Source organism: Haemaphysalis longicornis, unplaced genomic scaffold (genome assembly GCF_048455015.1).
Source record: "Haemaphysalis longicornis isolate Haplotype H1 unplaced genomic scaffold, Haemaphysalis longicornis Haplotype H1 scaffold_5, whole genome shotgun sequence".
NCBI lineage: Eukaryota > Metazoa > Arthropoda > Arachnida > Ixodida > Ixodidae > Haemaphysalis > Haemaphysalis longicornis.
Window position 1 is genome coordinate 188,681,655 of NW_027526385.1, and position 21,034 is coordinate 188,702,688.

Here is a 21,034-nt window from a genome sequence, read left to right on the forward strand (position 1 = left end):
CTTTGTGCGGTGGTGCACCCTCTACAGGCAATTCTGTCGTAGGTGGTTCTCCGTAGGAAGGCAGCTCGTGTCACCGCCGGCCAGGCACCGTAAAGTGGAGAAGCGGCCGTGCAATGCTTTGCAATAAAACTTCAAGAGGGTGAAGTTATAAGACTATACGTCGACCGGATATAAGGCGTGCGCTTCTGATCTGCCCGGATATTAGATTCGACGAGTCAAGAAAAGCGACAGCAGGCGTTGGGGCATTGGGAGGGCAGTGCAATCTTCGCCCGATGGGCGTGTGGAAACGTGTTTATTTAAACAAGCGTTAACGCCTTTTGTAGTGCGTAGGAGATACGCCAGTTTATTTAAATGGAGGTACTTGTGCTTCAGTTTGTCCCTGCTTGTATTGTAAGTGTCTTGCTGCACTGAAACTGTTCCCGTGTGCAAAGGTGACTCTTTTTTGTAGCCTGAGTAAACTGCGACTGCAACACTACTAAAAACCGAATTTGGCATAATGTAATGTCTGAATAAGCAAACTCAGGAGATCGCGGTATTTTTCCAAAATGTAAACGCGAAAGTTCTAATATCAGCACAAATAATATGGCAAAAGCAGAATTCTACCAAATATATACTATGAAAAGAGCGACTCTACTTTTACCATTGAAATCTTCGTTTGAATTAGTGCTTGTTTACGTGGCGTCTTACCCTTTTTTTCTTATTTTCCCAACGACGGTTTTGTGCAGCCAGTATCCGAACGTATTAAACATGGAGAAAAACTGTTTTTATGAAACAGTTGGGCTTTAGAGACTTAAATGCGTATTAAAACACACTTGCGCGGGTACCAGTCATCAATTGATTCAAATATAAACCCTCCAAATCCACAGACCTTACACGAGGGCACGTAAAAGCGTCAGCTGCTCTGGCGTTCCTAATCCCCATAATTTCCCACAGCTCGGAATGCGTTAAGCCGGTCGTGTTTGGTTGATCGCCGTTATTTTAATTTATGTTGAGCACGTGCGGTTGTATTTACTTACGCCAAGTTTTCCCCTGTCGCTGCTTATTTTGTTTCGTTCACTGCACTGTGATCATTTTTCAGTACACTGGATTACGCAATGCTAACTGTATTTCTTTTGTTTCCTCCCAACCTCCCCACCACCCACCCCCCCTTTTTTTTTCCTTCACCGGCACACCTTCAATACCCCCCCCCCTCCCCCGGCCTGCCTTTGCTTTTAACCGTCTTGCGCTCCTGCTTCTCTTTTGTCATGCTTTTGCATCCTTATTTTAAACGACGCCTTGGCTCTATCTCCTGCTTTTGCATGTCGTGTATCTTCCCTACTCAATTCACTGTTTTTTCTCCTACTCCTATTACATCTATCGATTTGTTTACTTCGACCTTCACTCTCGTCTTCCCATTAACCGCATCGTTTACAATTGTACTTGCTCATCGGTTTTCGGCGTTCTTATCTAAATGCTCGTTCTTTCGTCGGCTCTTTCACTTTCCTCGGACGCATTTTTTTATCTGTCTGGTTATTTGATTCTTGTATTGTACCGCGTCTCTCTCTCTCTCTCTCTTTTTCGCTCCACTGCCTTCCCTGGGTGCAAATTTGTTGGGCCTTCCTTTCTATTTTGTTTGGCCTGCGTCATTTTACTCGTTTCCTTCCGTTATTTCGTCGCTTCCTTTCTCTCTATTTCCATTTCGTCCTCTTAAATTTACTTCAACGTTTCTGTGTTTCTTCTCTTCTGCTTTCCTCGTCTTCGCTACATCCCTTCCCGTGCTGCGTCCTACCCTGCCACACCCCCCCGATCGCGCATGGCCCAACATCGATCACCGCGACCTCCTGCACCCCAATGACTGCGCACCACCGCCCTGTGTTTTGCCTGCTGCCGCCGCCGCCACGATCACCGCGCACCCTGCCAACCCCCGTGCCCGGAACCTTTGGTCCGTACCGTGCTCTACCATCCCTGTTGGACTAACCAAACTAAACTCTAAAGCAACGACAGCACCACGACCCTGGTAGCCACGAGCTCCAACCAGCTCTACGCGCCGGCCAGGAACGGGTGAGTCGTCAATCCGTGCAAGAAATTCCTATGATAAAGGCGGGTATAGGGGCCCGAAAGCCGATGGCGTCGACATATTTGCCCTGGTCATTTACTGCGGCCGTCACTGTGTTGCCCCGCTGGTGGCAATTGCGGCATTGCAGTCGGAAGCAGGGCGAAAAGGCTGGTTGTCGGGGCCTCTTAGTTCCTCTCCTACGGGACTTCTCAGCGCGAAATGAATTTACTTGTAAAGAAAGGCCTGCAGCGAATGACGTCGTGTCGCAGCACACGACACGAATGTTGCGAATTTACGGAGTACCCGGCCAGGCGGCGCCACTTCTTTGGTGGCGCGCACCGGCGCGGAATGCTACTACGCGCAAGTCAGATTGTTTGTCGGACAACTAACGGCAGAAGAGCTGCAAACAATGATTCGCGATCTGCGATCAGAAAGCACGGCTGGGGGGCTAAAAATAAATATAAATAAATTTACAGTAATGAGGAATAAGCATGCTCAAAGCGTCCTCTTCAGCTTGGGAAACGAAACGCTATAAGGAGTAAATGAATATAACTATCTCGGACAGATGGTTAGTGCTGACCCCAACCACGAGAGAGAAATCCGGCGCAGAATAGGTCTGGGTTGGGGAGCACTCCGTAAGTACTCCCAAATGATTACAAGTAAGCCACCTCTGCCATTCAACAGAAAAACCTACAACCAGCGCATACTGCCGGTTATGAGTGGTATGGAGCTTGAACTTGGCGCCTTACTAAATACCTAGAAAGGAAACTTGGGTCGGCTGATCGGGCCATAGAAGAAATAATGACCGAAGTAACCTATAAACAGGAAAGGGGCTTCCTGGATCAGAGAACGATTGATTTTTTTATTGATTTTAGGGTTTAACGCGCCGACGCAACGCAGGCGATGAGGCGCGCCGTAGTGGAGGGCTGCGGATTAATTTTGACCACCTCGGGATATTTAACGTGCGCCGAAATCTCGTACACACGGGCGTTTTTGCTTTTCGCCTCCATCAGAAAAGCGGCCGCCGCGGCCGGGAAGGATCATAGAACGCACTAGAGTACAAGATATCATAGTTGACATAAAGAAAAAGAAATGGACTTGGGCTGTACACGTAATTAGGCGAAACGACAGTCGGTGGACTACCAGGGTGGCAGAATGGACCCCTAGAGGCGGCTCTAGAAAAGGAGGAAGGCCAATAACTCGACGGAGGGACGGAGTGAGGATATTCGGAGACGATAAACGGACTCGAGCGGCGCGGGACAGTGGCGGTTGGAGATCTTCGATTGCCGTAGTCCTGCAGTGGACCAAGTGGGCTGCTGCTGCTGATGATGATGCAACATCCGGGCCTCCGACGAAGGGAGAAGGGCCGCCAGCTGTGCTGTTTCACCAGCCTTGTGCCACTAGCGCAAGCTGCGCCAATTTTTTTTTTTTTTTTTCTATAGCAGCGTCCACTTTGACCTTGAGCGGCATTCGCCGTTTCGCCTTCGGACACTGTTGCGTTGGTTTCCTTGCATCTGCTGTCATCGTTTCAGATTTTCGGGCGTATTTCTACGCCGAACCCATACTTAATTGGGCTACACTGAGCTACACTGAGCTGTCTGGGAATACCTGGGCTACACTGAGGCGCACCGCAGTGGAGGAGGGTCTGGATTAATTTTACCACCTAGTGTTATTATGCAGAGTATTTCAGTAACTCACGATGTCACCCGCGTTGTCCCGTCGTAGTCCGCACCGTCGTTGTCCGCACCCCTCCCGCTACACTATATAAAGGAAAATACTATCCGGCGCCAGGTTTCGATCCCTCGACCCTGCGGGCGGAACGCAATGTACACGGTGCTCTACCCACTGCGCCACAGAGCAGACACAGAATGGGACGCTTAGAACGCGCCTTATATCCTTGACTCATTCAAATTACTGCTGACGAGCGCTCTCTCGTCTGCAGTTGCCACAAGTGCAACAACATTAACGTAACGCAAACTACTTAACGTCGTGCGCCCCCGGAAATGCTCTGCATTTGATCGTGCCCCTCGCGAGGGGGGTGTTTATACAGGAACTCCTACTTCTAGCGGACTCCTGGCGCCCTCTTTCTGTCATTGTAGAGACTATGAGGCGGTCTTCGAATGGCGCCAAATTTGAATTCTACAAAATCGATTTTTTTTTTTACTGTGCTCGCCTCTATCGGAAAAGCCGCCACCGTAGCCGGGATCGAACACGCGCCGTTGGGCTCAGTAGCACAACGTCCTAGCAACTGAGCCACCGCGCGGCCGATTGATGTCGTTTTCGCTTTAATGCGATGGCGTCAGTTCCGAGCCGCGTGTTTCCAAACGCTTCGCTGCACAGCTGCCCACGTGACCAGTGTGGTGCCACTACGCGTGCTATTCTATTCAGCTGCTGCTAAAACGATCCCGCCGTTTGGGCTCTGTAGCCTCGAGGCAGAGTTATGGGTACTTGCACTGACGGCCTGGTTTCCAGCCTTGGCGAGTCTGCTTTAATTTTTTTTATTTCAATTGTTTTAAAGGCAGAGCATTTCGGTAACTGACGATGTCACCCGCGTTGACGTCCGTCGTAGTCCGCACCGTCGTTCTCCGCACCCCTCCCCCTACACTATATATAAAAAAATACTATCCGGCGCCTGGTTTCGATCCCTCGACCCTGCGGCAGGGGGCGCGCGAGCACTGCGAAGGCGGGAAATTTGGATTGCATGGGGTGGTAGCAGTAAGCGGATAACGGCGGTACAGGCCACTATGGCGAATCACTGCTCTGCATTTCCGACAGCTTTCACATTGAGTGGAACGGCTTCTAATTTTTTTTCTTAATTCAATTCCTTTTTTTTTGCGGAAAAAATCGGTTCCTCGTGTTGTTGCTGTTATAAACGGTGATTTGGTATGTTTTAAGTCGCTTTAGGTTCGGGGGCGCAGCCTATAAGTGCGTTTAATCAACGTTCTGCAACCCGCGAAGACACATGCCACGTGGAGCGCTGCGCAGCGAAGCATTTGGAAATGCGCTTCCGGGCATGGCCGGCGAGCGAGCCGGAATCAAGTAAATGACGCGACTAACGCCTCCAAACTAACGCCTCTATAATGCTTCGGCCCTGAGGGTACTTGTAAATAAAAAAAATAAAAAAAAACTGTTGGAAAGCGCCCACACAAGCGCACGCAAACACGCGCGTGCGCAGGGAAAGAAAAAAAAAACGAAAGTGGCAAACTAGTTAACTGACACGCGCGTGTCACTTACAGCACTCATCGGGGAAACACCTTCACAAAGCGAAAACCTTTCCAGAAGAAAAAAATAGCCGCAAACACTTTGCATGTGACACTCGCGATATCGGGGATAGGCGTTCGAGGGCCGGCAGATTTTCTGCAGTCCAAGCGCTTGTGCCCCTCGCCTGCACTTGCATACATACAAGCTGACGTAGCACCCACGCAAAAGCGAATACAGCACGCGGGCGGCGACAACGCGTCGATCGTGTACATAAAAGTGCACGTTCTACAAGAGCGTCCAATATCGCTCAGCCCGTGCGTTCCCAACAGGCCCGCTGGGAGAGCAAGACGGCCCGGCGTATCGAACGCCGAGCAAGCAGCGTGCCGCCCACGAGCCCGTATAGCCACTCGGCGCGCATCGCTGCCGAGACCAGCTCGCAGTGACGCCCGCAATCTCCTCGGGCCAAACTTTCACTTAACTCGCGCCGCGCTCGCGATGCTGTAGGCGTGCGAAACGCCTCCCAGATGAGAGCGCCTGCGGGACACACCCGTCGCCTGGCTGCTGAGAAGCGGCAGTGTCGTGTTCAGAATCTTGAAAGTAAAATGACGTCATACCTAGGGCAAAACAACCCCTTGACGAAGAAAAACAGAATTGGGATGTAGGGTTTGATGTTCGCGGGCTTTTGTAGCTGATGTGTGCGTGTGTGACTGTACTGAAGCATAATAAAAACGGCAGAGCGCCTGTCTCCACAGCGTTCAGTAATTACGTACGTGCCGCGGGAGCTCACGTTTTGCCCTCATCAGCGCTGGCGAGGCGCTTTGGCTCACTTCTCCTTTTGCTGTCCCTACGGCAGCGTGTTTAGTGAAAGACATGTCTGTTACACGTTTCCATCGACGCCGCACGCGAGGCGCGCATCCTTGATTGTTTCCATGTAAACCTGCCCTCTATCTGATACCCCTGAACCCGGCTCCCTTTTTGCAGGGTCGCAAACAGGGCTCCACACGTGGCTAACCTGCTGGCCTTTCCGTTCGCGTTTCTACACCTGAACCTCTTTTAACTATCAGTCATTAGCGAGTGCTTCAGTCAATGTGGGAAAATTCGTCGCCACTTTCGGCGCCCGAACACTATAGGTGTTATTCGTTGAAAATTTTAGGTGTCGTTTTCTTCGCATGGCAACACTGGAAACGGCCACAGACATGGCCGATGCGCGCCTTGCCGGTGACTAAAAGCAATAGCCCGTCGTATTTCACCCCGGGCATCGAACAAACAAGGGGGAAAGAAGCGGTAGAGATACTTCCTGATGTCAAAACTAACATTCGACCTTCTGCACACTGCAAACTCCGCGATTCCATTGACGCTGGTGATAGAAATAAAAGAAGAAAACTAAAAAAAAAAACCTAGAAGGTCAGCATTATGCTCACATTACCTAAAATGAAGGACCACTGTCGTTTCCTGGTGACGTGGATACAATTACAATTACGTGGATACCATTACGGCTATTCACAGCACTGGGCAGAATGTCTCACAACGTTCGCTCCCAACATCAGTTTCCCAAGTTTTGCGATGTCCGCATGCTCTATATACCGTTGTGTCTTTTGAGTTACGCGACCTTCCGGCGTCAAATTTAGATTGGCGCGCGTGCGTATCACGTCCTCTGTGCTTGCAGCGAATGACGTCTTCGCCAGGGAGATTGAAACCTTCGACATTTCTCCTTACATCTCGTATTTCCCGACGTACTCGCCAGTCACCTCTGCGAACGAACGGCAACTATACACCAAGCGCGAAAATTCGGAGCCCCTTCACCCTGTGAAGAAAGACGTTCAGCGAAGATGGCGCATCGGTGGTATTTCCTGTGTTGAAATTTAGCTATATTGGGGATATACTACAGTTGAACCCCATTATAACAAAGGAGTATCGGGACAGCCATTTAGTTTGTTATATCCGATATTCGTTGTAATAGTGGAGCTAAAAATCGGTTTGAACCAATCGGTAATGTGGCTTCCGCAAAAAATCCGTGATACAAAAACGCCTTATTTTAATCTTCGACCGTATACTATAAACAAGCGAACCCTTATCTTTCCCCTTGTGACATTTCCAGCTCAATGAACCAGAACTCGAAACTGGAAATTACAATATAACAAGGTTCATTTGACGAAACAGACCTGCATTCCTATTTTTTTCGAGGAAGGATGTGATCCTTGTCTGGTGGCTATTCACAGCACTGAGCAGGACGAAGTTTTCCACAGTGTTCATGAACAAAGGCAGCCTTTTCTACTTCTGCAGCTTTGAACGTCGGGAGTTTTTTTCGAAGTAGACTATCAGCTCCTCAAATATTTCTTCGTTATATCCGATAGGGCGCGCGGCTCTCCTATAGTTTCACTATCGTTATAAAAGAATAAGTGTCGTTGGAGTGAAGCGTGACCAACCAAAGTTCGTATTGAGTTCGCTATTGCCGATAATTCGCTATATCGGTGTTCGCTATAACGAGGTTCAACTGTATGTTGAATTATAAGGACAGTGGCACGATTTCTGCGTCACAGATGAAGGACACGCACGATTAATGGGTAGAGACAATGGCGTTGCTAGTGCGCCGCACTGGCGGCCGCCGAAGAGCGTGCAGCATTGCGAGGAGTCAGGTGGGGGCAGACAGACGCCGCGAGTGGCGAGGAGTATACACGACCCGGGAGAGAGAGGAGTATGAAGTTGGGCTGCAACCACACTCCTTCCGCAAAAGTCCGTGCTTCGCCGCGCAGCGCATATTGTGGGGAAGCCGGACTTACAAAGACCAAGCTTACGAGGATCCCCTTAATACCCGCCGAGGAGGTTCAGTGGCTAAGGCGTTGCACTTCTGAGCATGAGGGCGCGGGTTCGATTCCCGGCCGCGGCGGCCGCTTTTCTGGCGGAGGCGAAAAAGATTTCGGCACCCCTTAAAGATCCCCAGGTGGTCAAAATTAATCCGGAGCCCTCATCGCCTGCGTTGCGCCGGCGCGTTAAACCCTACAATCAATAAATCATCCCCTTAATGTCGGCTTCACCCATAAAGACAAATTCATTTATGAAAAGTTGTTATTTCAGGGGCAATAAGTCGTCTTGTACCAAAAATATAGAGGGCGTAGGACCTTTTTTTATATTTTTTACGAATTGTTTTTTTGTTAATGAAAAACTTTCAGCGGGAACGTAAGGAAACGAAGGAAGTGTTGTTTGTCAGAACTGTGTCCTTCGTTTCCTTACGTTCCAGCTGAAAGTTTTCCAGTGATCATGAACGAACTCGCCCTGTCCCAAGGAATAATGTTTTCTATCGTTGGTCTGCGCTCGGCCTGTAGCCGAATACTATCTGCTTGGTCCTATCCATAGACAGCCTCGCTGTATAAAAGGAAAGGGAACAGGGCTCAGAATGTCGCCTGCCAGTACACGGCATGAACTGCGACCAAAAAACCCATATCTACCAATTGAGAGTTCCTCCTTAGACTTCTTAGGCAATGCTTTTTAAGCAATACAAACACATCTACGCTTAACCAGAGCACATAAAAAAAAAGGCCCGAGCGCATTACGTTTGGCTCGACGAGAAAAGTGTTACAGCTTGGCGCACACGTGGTTGCATTCCACAAGCTCGCTCCCCAGCCTTCAATGCACTAGTTGCGGAATATTAGTCGCGCTGCAGGGGGACGGCAAGGCGTAATTACGCTCGTAGGGATTGCAGAAGGCCCACCTGGTGGCCAAATTAAAACGCATCCCTTGACGTCACGTGCCGCACACGCCTCTTACGTTACTGATGGTTGGCGAGACGCGAGTAAAAACTAGAGCGAAACGCGACCAGGGTTGTCACCGCTGTCATGGAGAGAAGGCTCGGATGTTGCGACATCCAGTGAAGGGCAGAGCGTGATTGCGTGCCTCTTTGAGAAAGCAGGAATGCCAGAGACAGTGTCGCCGCATGAAGGACTACATGGTTGACGAGTAGACCAAAAATGGCGAAGAAAGAGGCTTGAAGTAAAGCACCAACACTGTTCGCGTCTCGACGGATCTGCCACCGGGTTTTCACGGCTGGGCGGCTGCACTGGGAAGCAGTGGCAACAAAATGGAAATGGTGACAGAGCCCGCTGCGCTCAGGAAGCTTGCCGCCCGGCGTATTTAATTAGTATGCAAAGCCAGGCCGTTGCGTTGGAGCGCTTGCGTCGAGGCTGAACACGTTCCCGGTTTACGGTTTCCATTTCCTTTTTTTTTCCTTTCTTTACACGCACGGAACGTCGCGGTTTTGTTCATTGGACACTCCCCGCGGTCGTGATGCGTTTACGAATGAATCACGATGGCTTAACGCGGTCTCGTCGCTGTGCTCTGAGCACAGCAAGTCGCCAAACGAAAGAAATTCCTAGGATTCAGACCGATCTGCTGATCTTAGTTGAATTACGTGCGTTGGGTTGAAGGTGTTGACCTAAGATCTGTACAATGTTTAAGGGGCTTAGTGGATACGTTTGCAAATTACGGCCTTATACTATCAGCAGCCGTAGGGCCTCAAAGGTGGCTGCTCCGGTAGGCCAGTACGCACGTTGCCTTCAGCTGCCCAAAACGAGACTAGTTCGGTATGACGGCCGTATACCTTCTCTTGCGAAAATACTTGCTATACGTGTGCACTCAGCTAATTTCTTAAAGCTACTTTTCACTCTTTTATTGACAAGACTGCTCACACCAATAGCTATAGCCACTACGGAAGGGGGAGTACCCCCTTCACTGGTATCCACAGTGTGAAAGCATTTTTCGTCCTTGAAAAAAAAAAAAATCCTGTTGCCGGGTCTCTGTTAAAAAGCGCGTACAGCGTTCATACTAATGACTTCATTTCACTTCATCTGGGTGTATTTTATTTTAGTTTATTCTGTCTGTCAGACATAAGGACGGCTCGTATACGCGGCGCAGAATAGAGTAGATAAAGCGTTCAAACGAAACGGGCCGATTGGAAACCAACGAAACAAACCTCGTCCCCGTAGGAGGTAATGAACGAATACTGGCTGAATACAAAGAAAAGCTTTGACGACATCCACGCACTTCTTATAAAGTGCAATGTTCATTTCGAAGGGAAAGAAAGGGAGGGGGGGATAGGAAAGAAACACGGACACTGCGCCGACTATCAACCGAGTTTACTAACGATGAAGCGGAAAAATACATGAAACGCCTGTTTCACGTTGCATGTTTCACGTATATATGTGCGCTTTATCGTTGATTGATTGTAGGGTTGAACGCGCGCGCCGACGCAACGCAGGCGATGAAGCGCGCCGTAGTGGATGACTCCTGACTCCGGATTAATTTTGACCACCTGGGGATCTTTAACGTGCGCCGAAATTCCTTTACACACGGGCGTTTTTGCTTTTCGCCTTCATTGGAAAAGCGGCCGCCGCGGCCGCGAATCGAACCGGTGACCTGCGCTTTTGCACCGATGCACCGCGTTCTTCTCTAAAGCTATGTAGTTGGTTTAATCGTTGTTGTCGTTTAAAATGACGTTGTCCTGACCAGGCATTTTCGGTAACCTAACATTATCGGTGCATTGAACTTTTCAACTCGCAAATTTCGAAACACGTACAAATACAGCCTGTTCGCTTTTTCGACCGCGGGATTAACAAAGCTGATGCGAATCCTTTTTCTATAAATTCAAGAGGAAACTTTTTGCTAAAGGGCACCAAGAGGGCCGCGAAATGTTTCCAACCGCACCATGAGTCCAAGGAATTCTATGGACCGGCAGCCGTTTGTTGAGTGTTTATGCAACGGTAGGGCGGAATATTAGTGCGAAGCAGTATGTCACTACCAGCCAAGAAAATTTTCGTGTCCGTGTCAGCAGAAAACGCCAGGGTAAATGAAAGAAATTACTGGCACCGCCAGGAATCGAACCTGGACCCGAATAGAGAAACGGAGCGACAGCCCGTCGTCTGACCGACTAAGCTGCGCCCACACGAGGAGACGGGGAGACAGACGGTGTACTCAGCGAGCACAGCGGTGGGTCTACCACCTGCGCTCATTCAAAGCCCTCGTGTGAAGTGCGCACCGCATAATGCATGATAACGGCATTCACGTGGTTTGGATTAGCGGCGAATGGAACAGCGTCTGAAGAAATGGTAAGGGCTGTTGGGCGACGCATGAAACAAGAGTTAGGGGGAGGCAGTGAGAGAGCCATATTCACGCACGCGTGCCGCTTTACTCCTCACCCTTCCCGAGACGCTCCTCTCGTTTTCTTTCTGCCGTCGCTGCTGCGTTCGGTCACTCGGTTACGCGGGCGCCGCCCCCGCTAAACCTGGGTAACGGCTGCCAGAGTCTCTGGTTTCACTCTTTTTAGAGTCAAGTGTGTGAATTCAAGTGACGTCGCATGGGTAGGCGTTGTGGGTGTCGTTTACGGCTTCGCAGGCCAATCACCTCCGCAGCGTGGATTGGAGCCAAACTTTCTTCCGGTTCGCTTTATTTTTAGCGCCAACTTCTGCTTCAGTGCACTGAAATCACGTGTGATGGCGCCACCAGAAAAGACGCCAGAACTTATGTGACGTCACTCCCGGTCGTGCTTTTATGCCTCGCACATAGCAAGGGACTCGTACGTTGCATTCGACACAGCTGTCGCTTCTAAAATAAGCAAGAAAGAAAAAGCGAGTTTGAGTAAGCGTTGGAAAAAATTAGATAAAGCGTCTCTGGTGCAAACGAGTCGTTCGTATTTTCGTCACATTTCCCAGAGATCTTTATGTGGTTACGACGCCCATAAAACCGACGTTTTCTCAAACCCTAAGTTAGGCCTCTTTCGGAACTGATTCACTCTTATCAAGAGCCGGAATCGAAAATTGCTATAGAACTTCACAATTTTTTTATGGAAATGGGTCCGAAATGCGAAAAATATCTGCCTTACCGCACGAGCGGAGATATTTCCACCTTCAAGTTAAAACAAAAGCGTTGTACTGGCTTGCGTACGATGATATATAATTTGGTGCAAATAGTATGCGGCTCTTTATTCACACAGGGACTCGCCGTGAAAGTGAGCCATTAACGTCACCGTGAGGAAGAAATAGGGCGTCCATTTCGCGTCGCGTGGAGGCCCTCGTTAGGGGAATATAAGGCTCCAATTTTGGGCCCGAAAGAGCGCTTTTTTTCTCGCTCCGTCTTCAGGGCGTATTATGGCGGAAAAAGGACCGTATAAGAAGTGCCTCCCGGAAATTACCGGGTATCAGATGTCTTTCCTCCCTCGTAACGAAGCACCGTGGTGACCCTTTGTTTTTCTAAGAGAGCCGGCTTACGTTAAAGCTGCTCCTTCGCCGCCGGGCTCGTTAACGTCTTTTTTTTTTTTTAACCTTACACTCCGGTATTGTTTTTACTACCCACCTCCTTTTTGTTTTTTCTCACCGTCGCTTGCGGCCTATTGCCGCTCTTGGCTGATCTAGCGAAATTGATTTCCCCAGCACGGTCGTCTCTAATTAAACCGTCTTCCGCCCAACGGTACGCTTTTTGAACCCTGAAAAAACAATGCGAGTTGAAAAGACCCGCGCCTTTTGTTCACCGCCTCCTCTCCCTTTACGTGTATTCCGAGAAAACGGGGTAAAAGCGAAATTAATTTCTTTTGTTTGCCTTTTCGCGCGGATTCAATTTTCGCGACCGTTGTTAAAGATACCACGCCTTCTTTCACCGTTATTTCCTTTTTTTTTTACAGTTAACGTAGAAGCAGGCCGGGAGTCGGATACGATCCGTTTTGTGCTAGTTGGTCCGCGCTTCGCTTTGTTGTTCCTCGTGTGAAAGTGAAACTCTTGTAAAATGCAAAGCCACCTTTTTCGAAGTCGCTTCCCGGTGATTGGAAAATTGAAGGCTTAATTACGCCCTCCTAATTTTCTCCTAACGCGCATCGTCGGTAGCTGCAATTCTCTTTGTTTCCCTTTGCGTATACCTGTGTGTAACATACCTCTCTATACCCACCGCGGTGGCTCAGTGGCTAAGGCGTTGCGCTGCTGAGCACGAGGTCGCGGGTTCGATTCCCGGCCGCGGCGGCCGCTTTTCAGATGGAGGCGAAAAGCAAAAACGCCCGTGTGTACGAGATTTCGGCGCACGTTAAAGATCCCCAGGTGGTCAAAATTAATCCGGAGCCCTCCACTACGGCGCGCCTCATCGCCTGCGTTGCGTCGGCGCGTTAAACCCTACAATCAATCAATCAATCAATCAACATACCTCTCTATAAAAAGAAATCAAATTTGGAGTCTTTACCGCGCCGAAGCCACGCGTGGGCTATAAGGGGAGCCGTAGCGGAAGGCTCCGGATTAGTTTAGACCACCTGGGGACCTTTAACGTGCGTCGAAATCTCGACACACGGGCGCTTCCACTTTTCGACTCCGCCTGAAAAGCGGCCGCCGTGGCCGGGGATCGAAAACCCCCGTCCTCGGTAGTTACCGCATTCGGGAGTTAACTGAGTTACCGTAGTCTGTCTATATAAGTGATGCCTACAACAGGTGGCCGTTTCTTGAAAGTGCTCACACAAACTCTCTAAAAAATGCCGACTGACTCTACAAAAATCGGCGGCCGAGAAAGCGCGGCCAACTGATTGGTGTAAGCTTGAAAGTAGCGCGGTGGTTTTATTAAATTACTGCAAAGAATTGTAGCATAAGGCGACAACGAAGGATAACGTTGTTTAGCCGAATTTATTGCCGACTTGTGCGCATGCGCGCAAGCTACACGGTGAAGTTGAAGTCCGACATGACAGCATGGACTTGCACGCATAAGCTACAAGCCTTTGGATCATAGGGTAAAGTTGTTGCTAGGGTTCGAGTACGAAGCATGGCGAAACCAAAGAAGCCAGCATTCCTGCACAAACAAAGAAATGTGAACTGAACCCAACCACGCGGAAAATTCTGATTACCCAGCGCTCAACGCGGGAGTTCATTTCACTGCCGGGCTTTTTATTAATTAACACGCGAAGCGCCGAAATGACGGGGAACAGCTTCGCGGTAAAGACGGCTGTACAGCTTACGCAAGAGAGTTGCTGTGCCACTCAGGAGTCGCAGCATTATGTAACTTCTATAAAGTGAATCCCGATGTCTGCTAGACTGAAGAACTGCTTTAGTCATCAGTGCTTGGAACGGGCACGCACACACACAAACGGTATATAAATGCACTGAATTATGCACTTCATACATTTTGTATCGTTGCTTTTATAAATTCGAGAAAAAAGACGCATTTCCCTGACACAAGTCAAGCATATCATAAAAAATGCAATAGCCCGTTTTCGTTTATTACCTTTTTATTCTGACAAAACTATTTCCTGTATATATGCGTGGCTTGTGTGCACAAAATCAATCATTTTAATAGCTAATAATTCATTACGGCTTATAGCGCTTAAAGGGCTGGCGAAAGGACTTCCCGCTGGCTGGCTACCATAGCTTCGATGAATAACCTTGCAAACAGCGCTAAGACGCCATGCTTCGAGTTCTATCACAACAGGGTGGAACATAACTTTTGCATTGGGTAATGTTTTTGCCCATTCAGGAAACGGGGTGGATGCGTGGCCTTTGCAATGCACCTGTGAAAACGAAGCAACCGGAAGAAAAAAAATGTAACTGAAGCGGAAGAAGAGTTTCGTTACTCGTGCGACTGGCGCATTGCGCAAGGCTTAAAAAAGAAGAAAAATAAATAGAAGGCATAGTCGTGGTATCGCACCGAACAGGGCTATAAAGCATTGAATTACCGCCGCTTCGAGAGCCAGAACACTTACTCCAGAAAAAAGTGACGGGTTGAGGGGGAGGCGTGAAGGCACTCGCGCGTCGTGCGCCGTATTTCCGGCGCTTCCTTGTTTCAAGAAAGCAATCTCAAGTTTCCTTTCTCATTAAAATTCGGATGTCACCGATCGAAACTCAAAAGACAAAAAAAAAAAAAGAACAAGCGAATCGATCAAGCGCGCTCCAAGAAATGCGGCGCCGTCTTCTATCGAGCTCCAGTAGCTTTGATTTATTGTGCCGTCCATATTTATGCCGACCTCCTCCTTCCGCGCTCGAGCATCGCGTATTTCTTGTATCGTCCTTGGCCGCGCAGCTAAAACGCCTCCTCGGTAGAATGGTCCTGAATATCCTCCTCTCGCATCCTTATCTCGACAAGCCGCAGAACATACTGACTTCGATTAGCTGTCATTCGTTTGTTGGCCATGTGCGGTCATGAATACAACATTGTCGCTCCCGGATTTCGATGAATGAAGGCATCTTATCCTTTTCCCCCTAGGAGGCGTTTCTCCTCTCCAGCGATATATCTCCGAGACGTGCTCGCTCGGACCTGCTGCAAGGCGTTAATGATAGATTATTCCATCCTTACAGCGTTCCTTCGGGAAGCAAAGAAGCTCCTCGGCGTAACAGATAGCTGGATTTCTTTTTTTTTTAATGATTGTTTCTTTCAGCTTTCCTTTTCGCCCGAATGTTACACTATAGGCATAAAGTGTACAGTTTATGAGCACCAAGCGGAGCTAGAGAAACCGATACGCGTGTACGCATTTTTTAAAGGTCTATTCCGTTTAATTCACTTAGCGTTCCCCTCTTGAGGCCTGTTGCCGCTCCGGCAGCGTTGCCTGCAGTCTGTCATTCGGCGCACGAGAAGGCAGCGGTGTCTCACGGGGAAGATATTCTCGATCGTCGTAATGGAATGCGCTTGCACGGTGCTCTGCTGGGCGGTGGTGCTGGCTCCTATGCCAACGGTCCCATATCATTTATTGGTTCTTTCCGTTGTGAGTAACATTCTCCTGATTAATCTCTGCCCGTGTAGTGGCAGCTTCTGCATCGGGAAGCGCAGGGAGATGAAGGCTGCTTTCAGGAACTCGGAAGAGGTGGTGCTTTCCACTGATGAGAAATTATATATATATATATATATATATATATATATATATATATATATATATGCAATGAGTAAACAGTCGGAGACGCGGGGCAACAACATTAACAAAGATGTTCACTGACGTATCGGCAAAGGTACTTGCCTTCATCAGAGGGAGGTTTACCGCCGCTGCTGGGGCCCGTGAGATGAAATGTTCGCACTCTTACTGCTCCGGGACGGGGAGGGAAGGGGCGTCGGAAGTAGGGGCGTTTTTACACAATGTGGTAGGTGCTGAATGAAGTCTGGCAAGAAGGGCAGTTGTAGGGGTATTGGATGGGGGATAGGAGGGGTGTAGAATGGGAGTGTTCAAGTATGTTTGTGTTTGGGGTCTGCGGCAGAGCCGGGCGTCGTGAGCGTTAAGGGACGGGTGAGGTGGCGGAGGCTTCTGCGTCGGTACTGGTAGAAAATTTCAGTGTAGCAAGCAGGAACGAAGGGGGGTACGGCCGGGTCGCCCACGATTGACGGGAATGCCCGGAAAATGGCGTCGCGGGAAGCGGCGTGAGCCGCGGCCTCATTCGCTGGGCGCGTCCTTGACGAGCCCATACGATCCGCGTAAAGAGGAGCGCTGAAACTGTTTGAAGAAGGTTGATCGCTGGGGAGGATATACGGCCGGAGAGGCGAAAACAAAATATTTGCGGCGAAAGTTTCACAGCAATTGTCATGCTATAATCGCGATCAAGTTCGTCTTAGCATCGCGTTTCCTGATTTAGTGTTTCCGATTTGTTCGAGCAAGTGCAGTACAAAACAGTTTCTTTTGCCGAGGCTGTATACTCTCCCCTTCCTGACGCGACCTGCACAAGGCTCATTCGTAGTCCTGAAGGCCCCCTACAATACGTAGGCCCTTCCCGTTGAAGAGTTAACCTCACCTATCCCCCATTTTTCAACTCTTTTAATTAACCCACTTCCCCCAACAGGCGTATAGCCCGCCCTTCCCCCACTTACAGTTCACTATACCCAAGTAAACACACCTCCCTCTCTTGTGCAGTGAAACAATGCACAGAATGGGCTGTCGAAACGCAAGAACTTATCGCTATTGTTTTTATTCATGTGAACACAGCCGCGAACAACGTTCCGCGGATATAGCATACGTTATTTAATCTAGCGCATCGAGCCTTAAAAAATATATGCTGCCTAATTTTCACCGTGCGTAACTAACTGTACCTGCCGCAAGGAGGTACGGACAGGAGAGCCTACACGTTCTGCTTACCGAGTAGTTTATCCATCCCAAGCGTGCACAACGAGGCGTGCACTGCTCTTCCGTGCCGCCTTCCTTTGTTTCAGCTCATTAGCTCGGCAAGACGGAAGTTCGGTTGCCAGCGCTCTTTCTCGCCTCGCAGTCGCGCTCAAGCAGAAATTGAAAGCGAAACGAAGGGAGAACTCCACAATAGGGCGACACGTCGAGCTTACCAGACACTTTGTAATTGCCGGCGCCTTACCTTAGCTGGACTGGGCGGGAACTTTAAACTTGGGTGCTTCGGGCAGCAGCTGAATGCGTTTCAATAAGCAATGGAGAGAGAAGCAGCGAACAACGCTACGGACATCACGAGGATGTTTACAAGTTTCTACGAGTGTGAAGGAGAAAGCCTTGTTAGACCTTATGTTGCCGCCGCCGTCGAACTTTTACGTCGCTCTCGTCGGGCCGCTGCGTGGCTTCAAGCACAGCCGCTTACTCCCGACGGCGGTTACGACTAGTGGCATTTTTTGCTGCCCTCTTCCGCCGTGGCGTGCTTTCTCGGTCTTCCCAGCCTGTGACTAGGGCTTTGCGCTTCATCACACATGTCAATGTGGAATGAAGCTTTGAGCCCACGTGGGAACGTATACTAGGCTCTTCCAGAACGTTGTACGGTCCGTCGCCCTCTCTCATAATCCTCCTCCGGAGCTTCTGTTTCTCCTTCCCTGAGCGCGCTCCCCTACTCGCGCTCTGACTGCGTCTACGCTTTTCTGTACCTCACGCGTTAAATGAAACTCAGTTATATAAAAAGCATATGAGCCATTCCGCTCTGAGAAGGTGGGTGACAAGAGGTAGCGCGAAATTTCGAACATAGTCACGAAGTCGCTTATTGTGAACTAATACGGCTAAATGAAAGTTGGTTTAATTGCAGAGTCGTCTTAGCGGCCGATTGCCATTAATTTTTGTTGGGAAACTTTCGACAAAACAAGAGTTACGGCCGGTTTCCGTAACCATAGCTCTGCCGTAGAAGGCCAAGTATGGGCAGCAGAAGGGAATTTTGTAAAGTTTAGAAGTTCGCTAAAAACTCACTTAAAAAAGTAAACCAAGCTGGGAGTAAGGGCAGAGTAGTTTTCGTGGTCGATACTTGGTTCCTTGGTAAGCTTTGATAAAACAAGAGTTACAGCTGTTTTATGCTGAGCATTCGCAATGAAGTTGGCTTTTCCACAATTCGCGTAGTCAAATTCACAAGCAAAGTGCGTGGAACCTTGGCCATATATAGCTTCGATTTGAAATTGTGGAGAAATTCAGAGAATTGTTGACTAAGTCATAACCATCCTTCCCAGACGCTTCACACCGATAATTTCTTTAAAATTGGTTGCACTACTATGCACAAATGCGTTGATGCGGAGACACTTTTATGGGTTATATATAAGCAATCATATTAAACTATGAAGGCCTCAACTATCTCTATACTAAAGCGCCTAATGTCAGCATCACCTCTATACACAACTGCATTGCTAGCGCACCAGTTTAACATTTAGCAGTTGGGCTGTTCCAAGGCTGGGCTTGACGACAGTCTGTCCTGGTATCGTTTCATCCTCCCTCCGACTCAGGTTTCTCCGCTCCGCAAGAACCGGTTCCCAGGACAGAGCTAACTAATGAAAACGTTCTAGGGCCTTGATTGATTTATTGCAGGATTTAACGCGCCGACGCGACGCAGGCGATGCGGGGCGCCGTAGTGGAAGGCTCCAGATTAATTTTGACCTCCTGGGGATCTTTAACGTGTGCCGAAATTTCGTGCACACGGGCGTTTTTGCTTTTCGCCTCCACCAGAAAAGCGGCCGCCGCGTCCGGGAATCGAACCCGCGACCTCGTGCTCAGCAGCGCAACGCCTTAGCCACTGAGCCACCGCGGCGGGTGTTCTAGGGCCGTCATATTTTGGTACAAGACACGTCTTCATAGCAATTCATTTGTATACGAAGGTGAAGCCGACTTTCAGGGTACCGCTGTGAGCTTGGTTCCTTTTGTGAGCTTGGTTCCTTGGTTTTGTTTTACCAAGTGAGCTGGCTTTTCTACATTGCCTGTTGCGCAGTGAAGCATGTCCATCTACGGTGGGAGTATGGTTGCACAAAAGGGTTGTAACTTTCTTTACCGGAACTGTCCGCTAAGACGACTCTACCGTTACGCACCTCAGCTCCGCCGGTCAATCTTCTTCACAGAGTGGACGGGCCCGCATTTTTAGGGGCGAAGCCCCTTAGGGGCTCGGGCTGTGCACATGACGATGCACATGACGACGATTGTTAGCATCGTCGTCATCGATGCACAGATGCCGATTACTAGCAACGCAACTATGCAAAAGAAAAACAATGATGCTGAAACTTAACGGTTCGTCCAGAAATAACCACCTACAACAGCTTCGCCATTCAAGTCTTGCGCGTGAGTGCAAGCATCCCTAAATTTGGGGGGGGGGAGGGAAAGGGGGTAATTATGTATGCATGTATGTATTGTTCTTTAGGCAGGGAGGAAGGTCCACCAACAGGCGTAAATTGTCTCGTCTAGGGTCGGACACCGGAAAGCCTGCTGGTGTAGAGGAGGGGGACTGGGAGGAAAGAGTACATAGGTATAGGGGGATTAGGGTAGAGAGTTTACATGGAACATATATAAAACACATAGGCAAGATTAACAAGGAACGTATATAAAACACATGGTTGAAAAAATAACGAGGAGTTAGACAATCGGGCATCAACCTACGAGTTAAACAATTGTGCAAAAATACGTCTTTCAAGCAGTGCATGAGCCTACGAAAGTGAAGCCGACTTTAGGGAGGCTTGGTGTAGAGCAGCGTGGCTTGGTCATTTATTTATTCGGGTATGCACTTTAGAGTTTCTGCGTGTTATTTCGTTTGGGTTTTATCTCGCCTCTCTCGGACATCATTTTCTACCCTATTTTTATTTGTTTTTGTAAGAACCAACTTAACCCGAGTTTCCCAGTAGAAAGCACTGTAATGTTTATTATCGCATACCTACGTATGCTTTGCCCCAATTTGTCACAACTGGTTTGGGCTGAACAGTGTGCACGTGTATGAGCCACTCAACCAGTTCGATTTGTTTCAAGAAATACTTTCGCGACAGGGCGCTGAGAATGGCTTCAAAGGAAGAAGAGCGACACCAAAAAGGTGCCGCCAGTAAAATAAACACAAAAAAACGTGCTAACGTTCTCCAAGATATGCTCAGCATACGAAACAAATTAATGACCGGTACGAATGCCCCAAGTATTGTCGAATACGCGTACCGCTTATCGTATTGTACAATAGCCAGCTTGTGACCCATGGAATTAAAACCTTTCAATGCCCACGATCACGGCTAATCATTACCGTTCATTTTAGGTCGCAAGCTGCCAATTCCAGAGTAGTGCATCAAAACAGGAAGACTGCCACCTGAAATCTTATCGGAGCACGATTTCCCCCGAACACCCGGCAACAGGCTTTCGTCGGCCGCCTCCGCCTTTCCTCCGTGTTTGCAGCTGCTGCCTCCTCTAAACTTACACACCCGTTGTTTATGCACGGCGGCGGCTCGGGCTCGCCAACCTGCAGAAACAAGCGCGCGTGTCGCGCGGCGCGCGTGCGTCGGTGTCTAAACCCCGGGGACCCCACCCACCGCCCACCCCCGGCGGGGCGCAATGAGTCCGGCCCGAATGCCCAATCGATATATACAGAGGCCCTTGGCCCGAGCGCCTTTTTCCCAACCCCAGACCCTCGTCCAAGACGTTTGCGA

At 49.2% G+C, this 21,034-nt stretch overlaps 1 protein-coding gene across 2 annotated transcripts in view; it reads left to right on the top strand.

The window, feature by feature from the left end:
* LOC144138901 (uncharacterized) overlaps positions 1-21,034 on the top strand; it is a 917,654-nt gene that overhangs the window by 646,658 nt on the left and 249,962 nt on the right. For both annotated transcript variants that reach the window (XM_077671409.1, XM_077671410.1), the window contains one exon: positions 1,975-2,040. In XM_077671409.1, the coding sequence (XP_077527535.1) occupies positions 1,975-2,040 (66 nt within the window). The remainder of the gene's footprint in view (positions 1-1,974; positions 2,041-21,034) is intronic.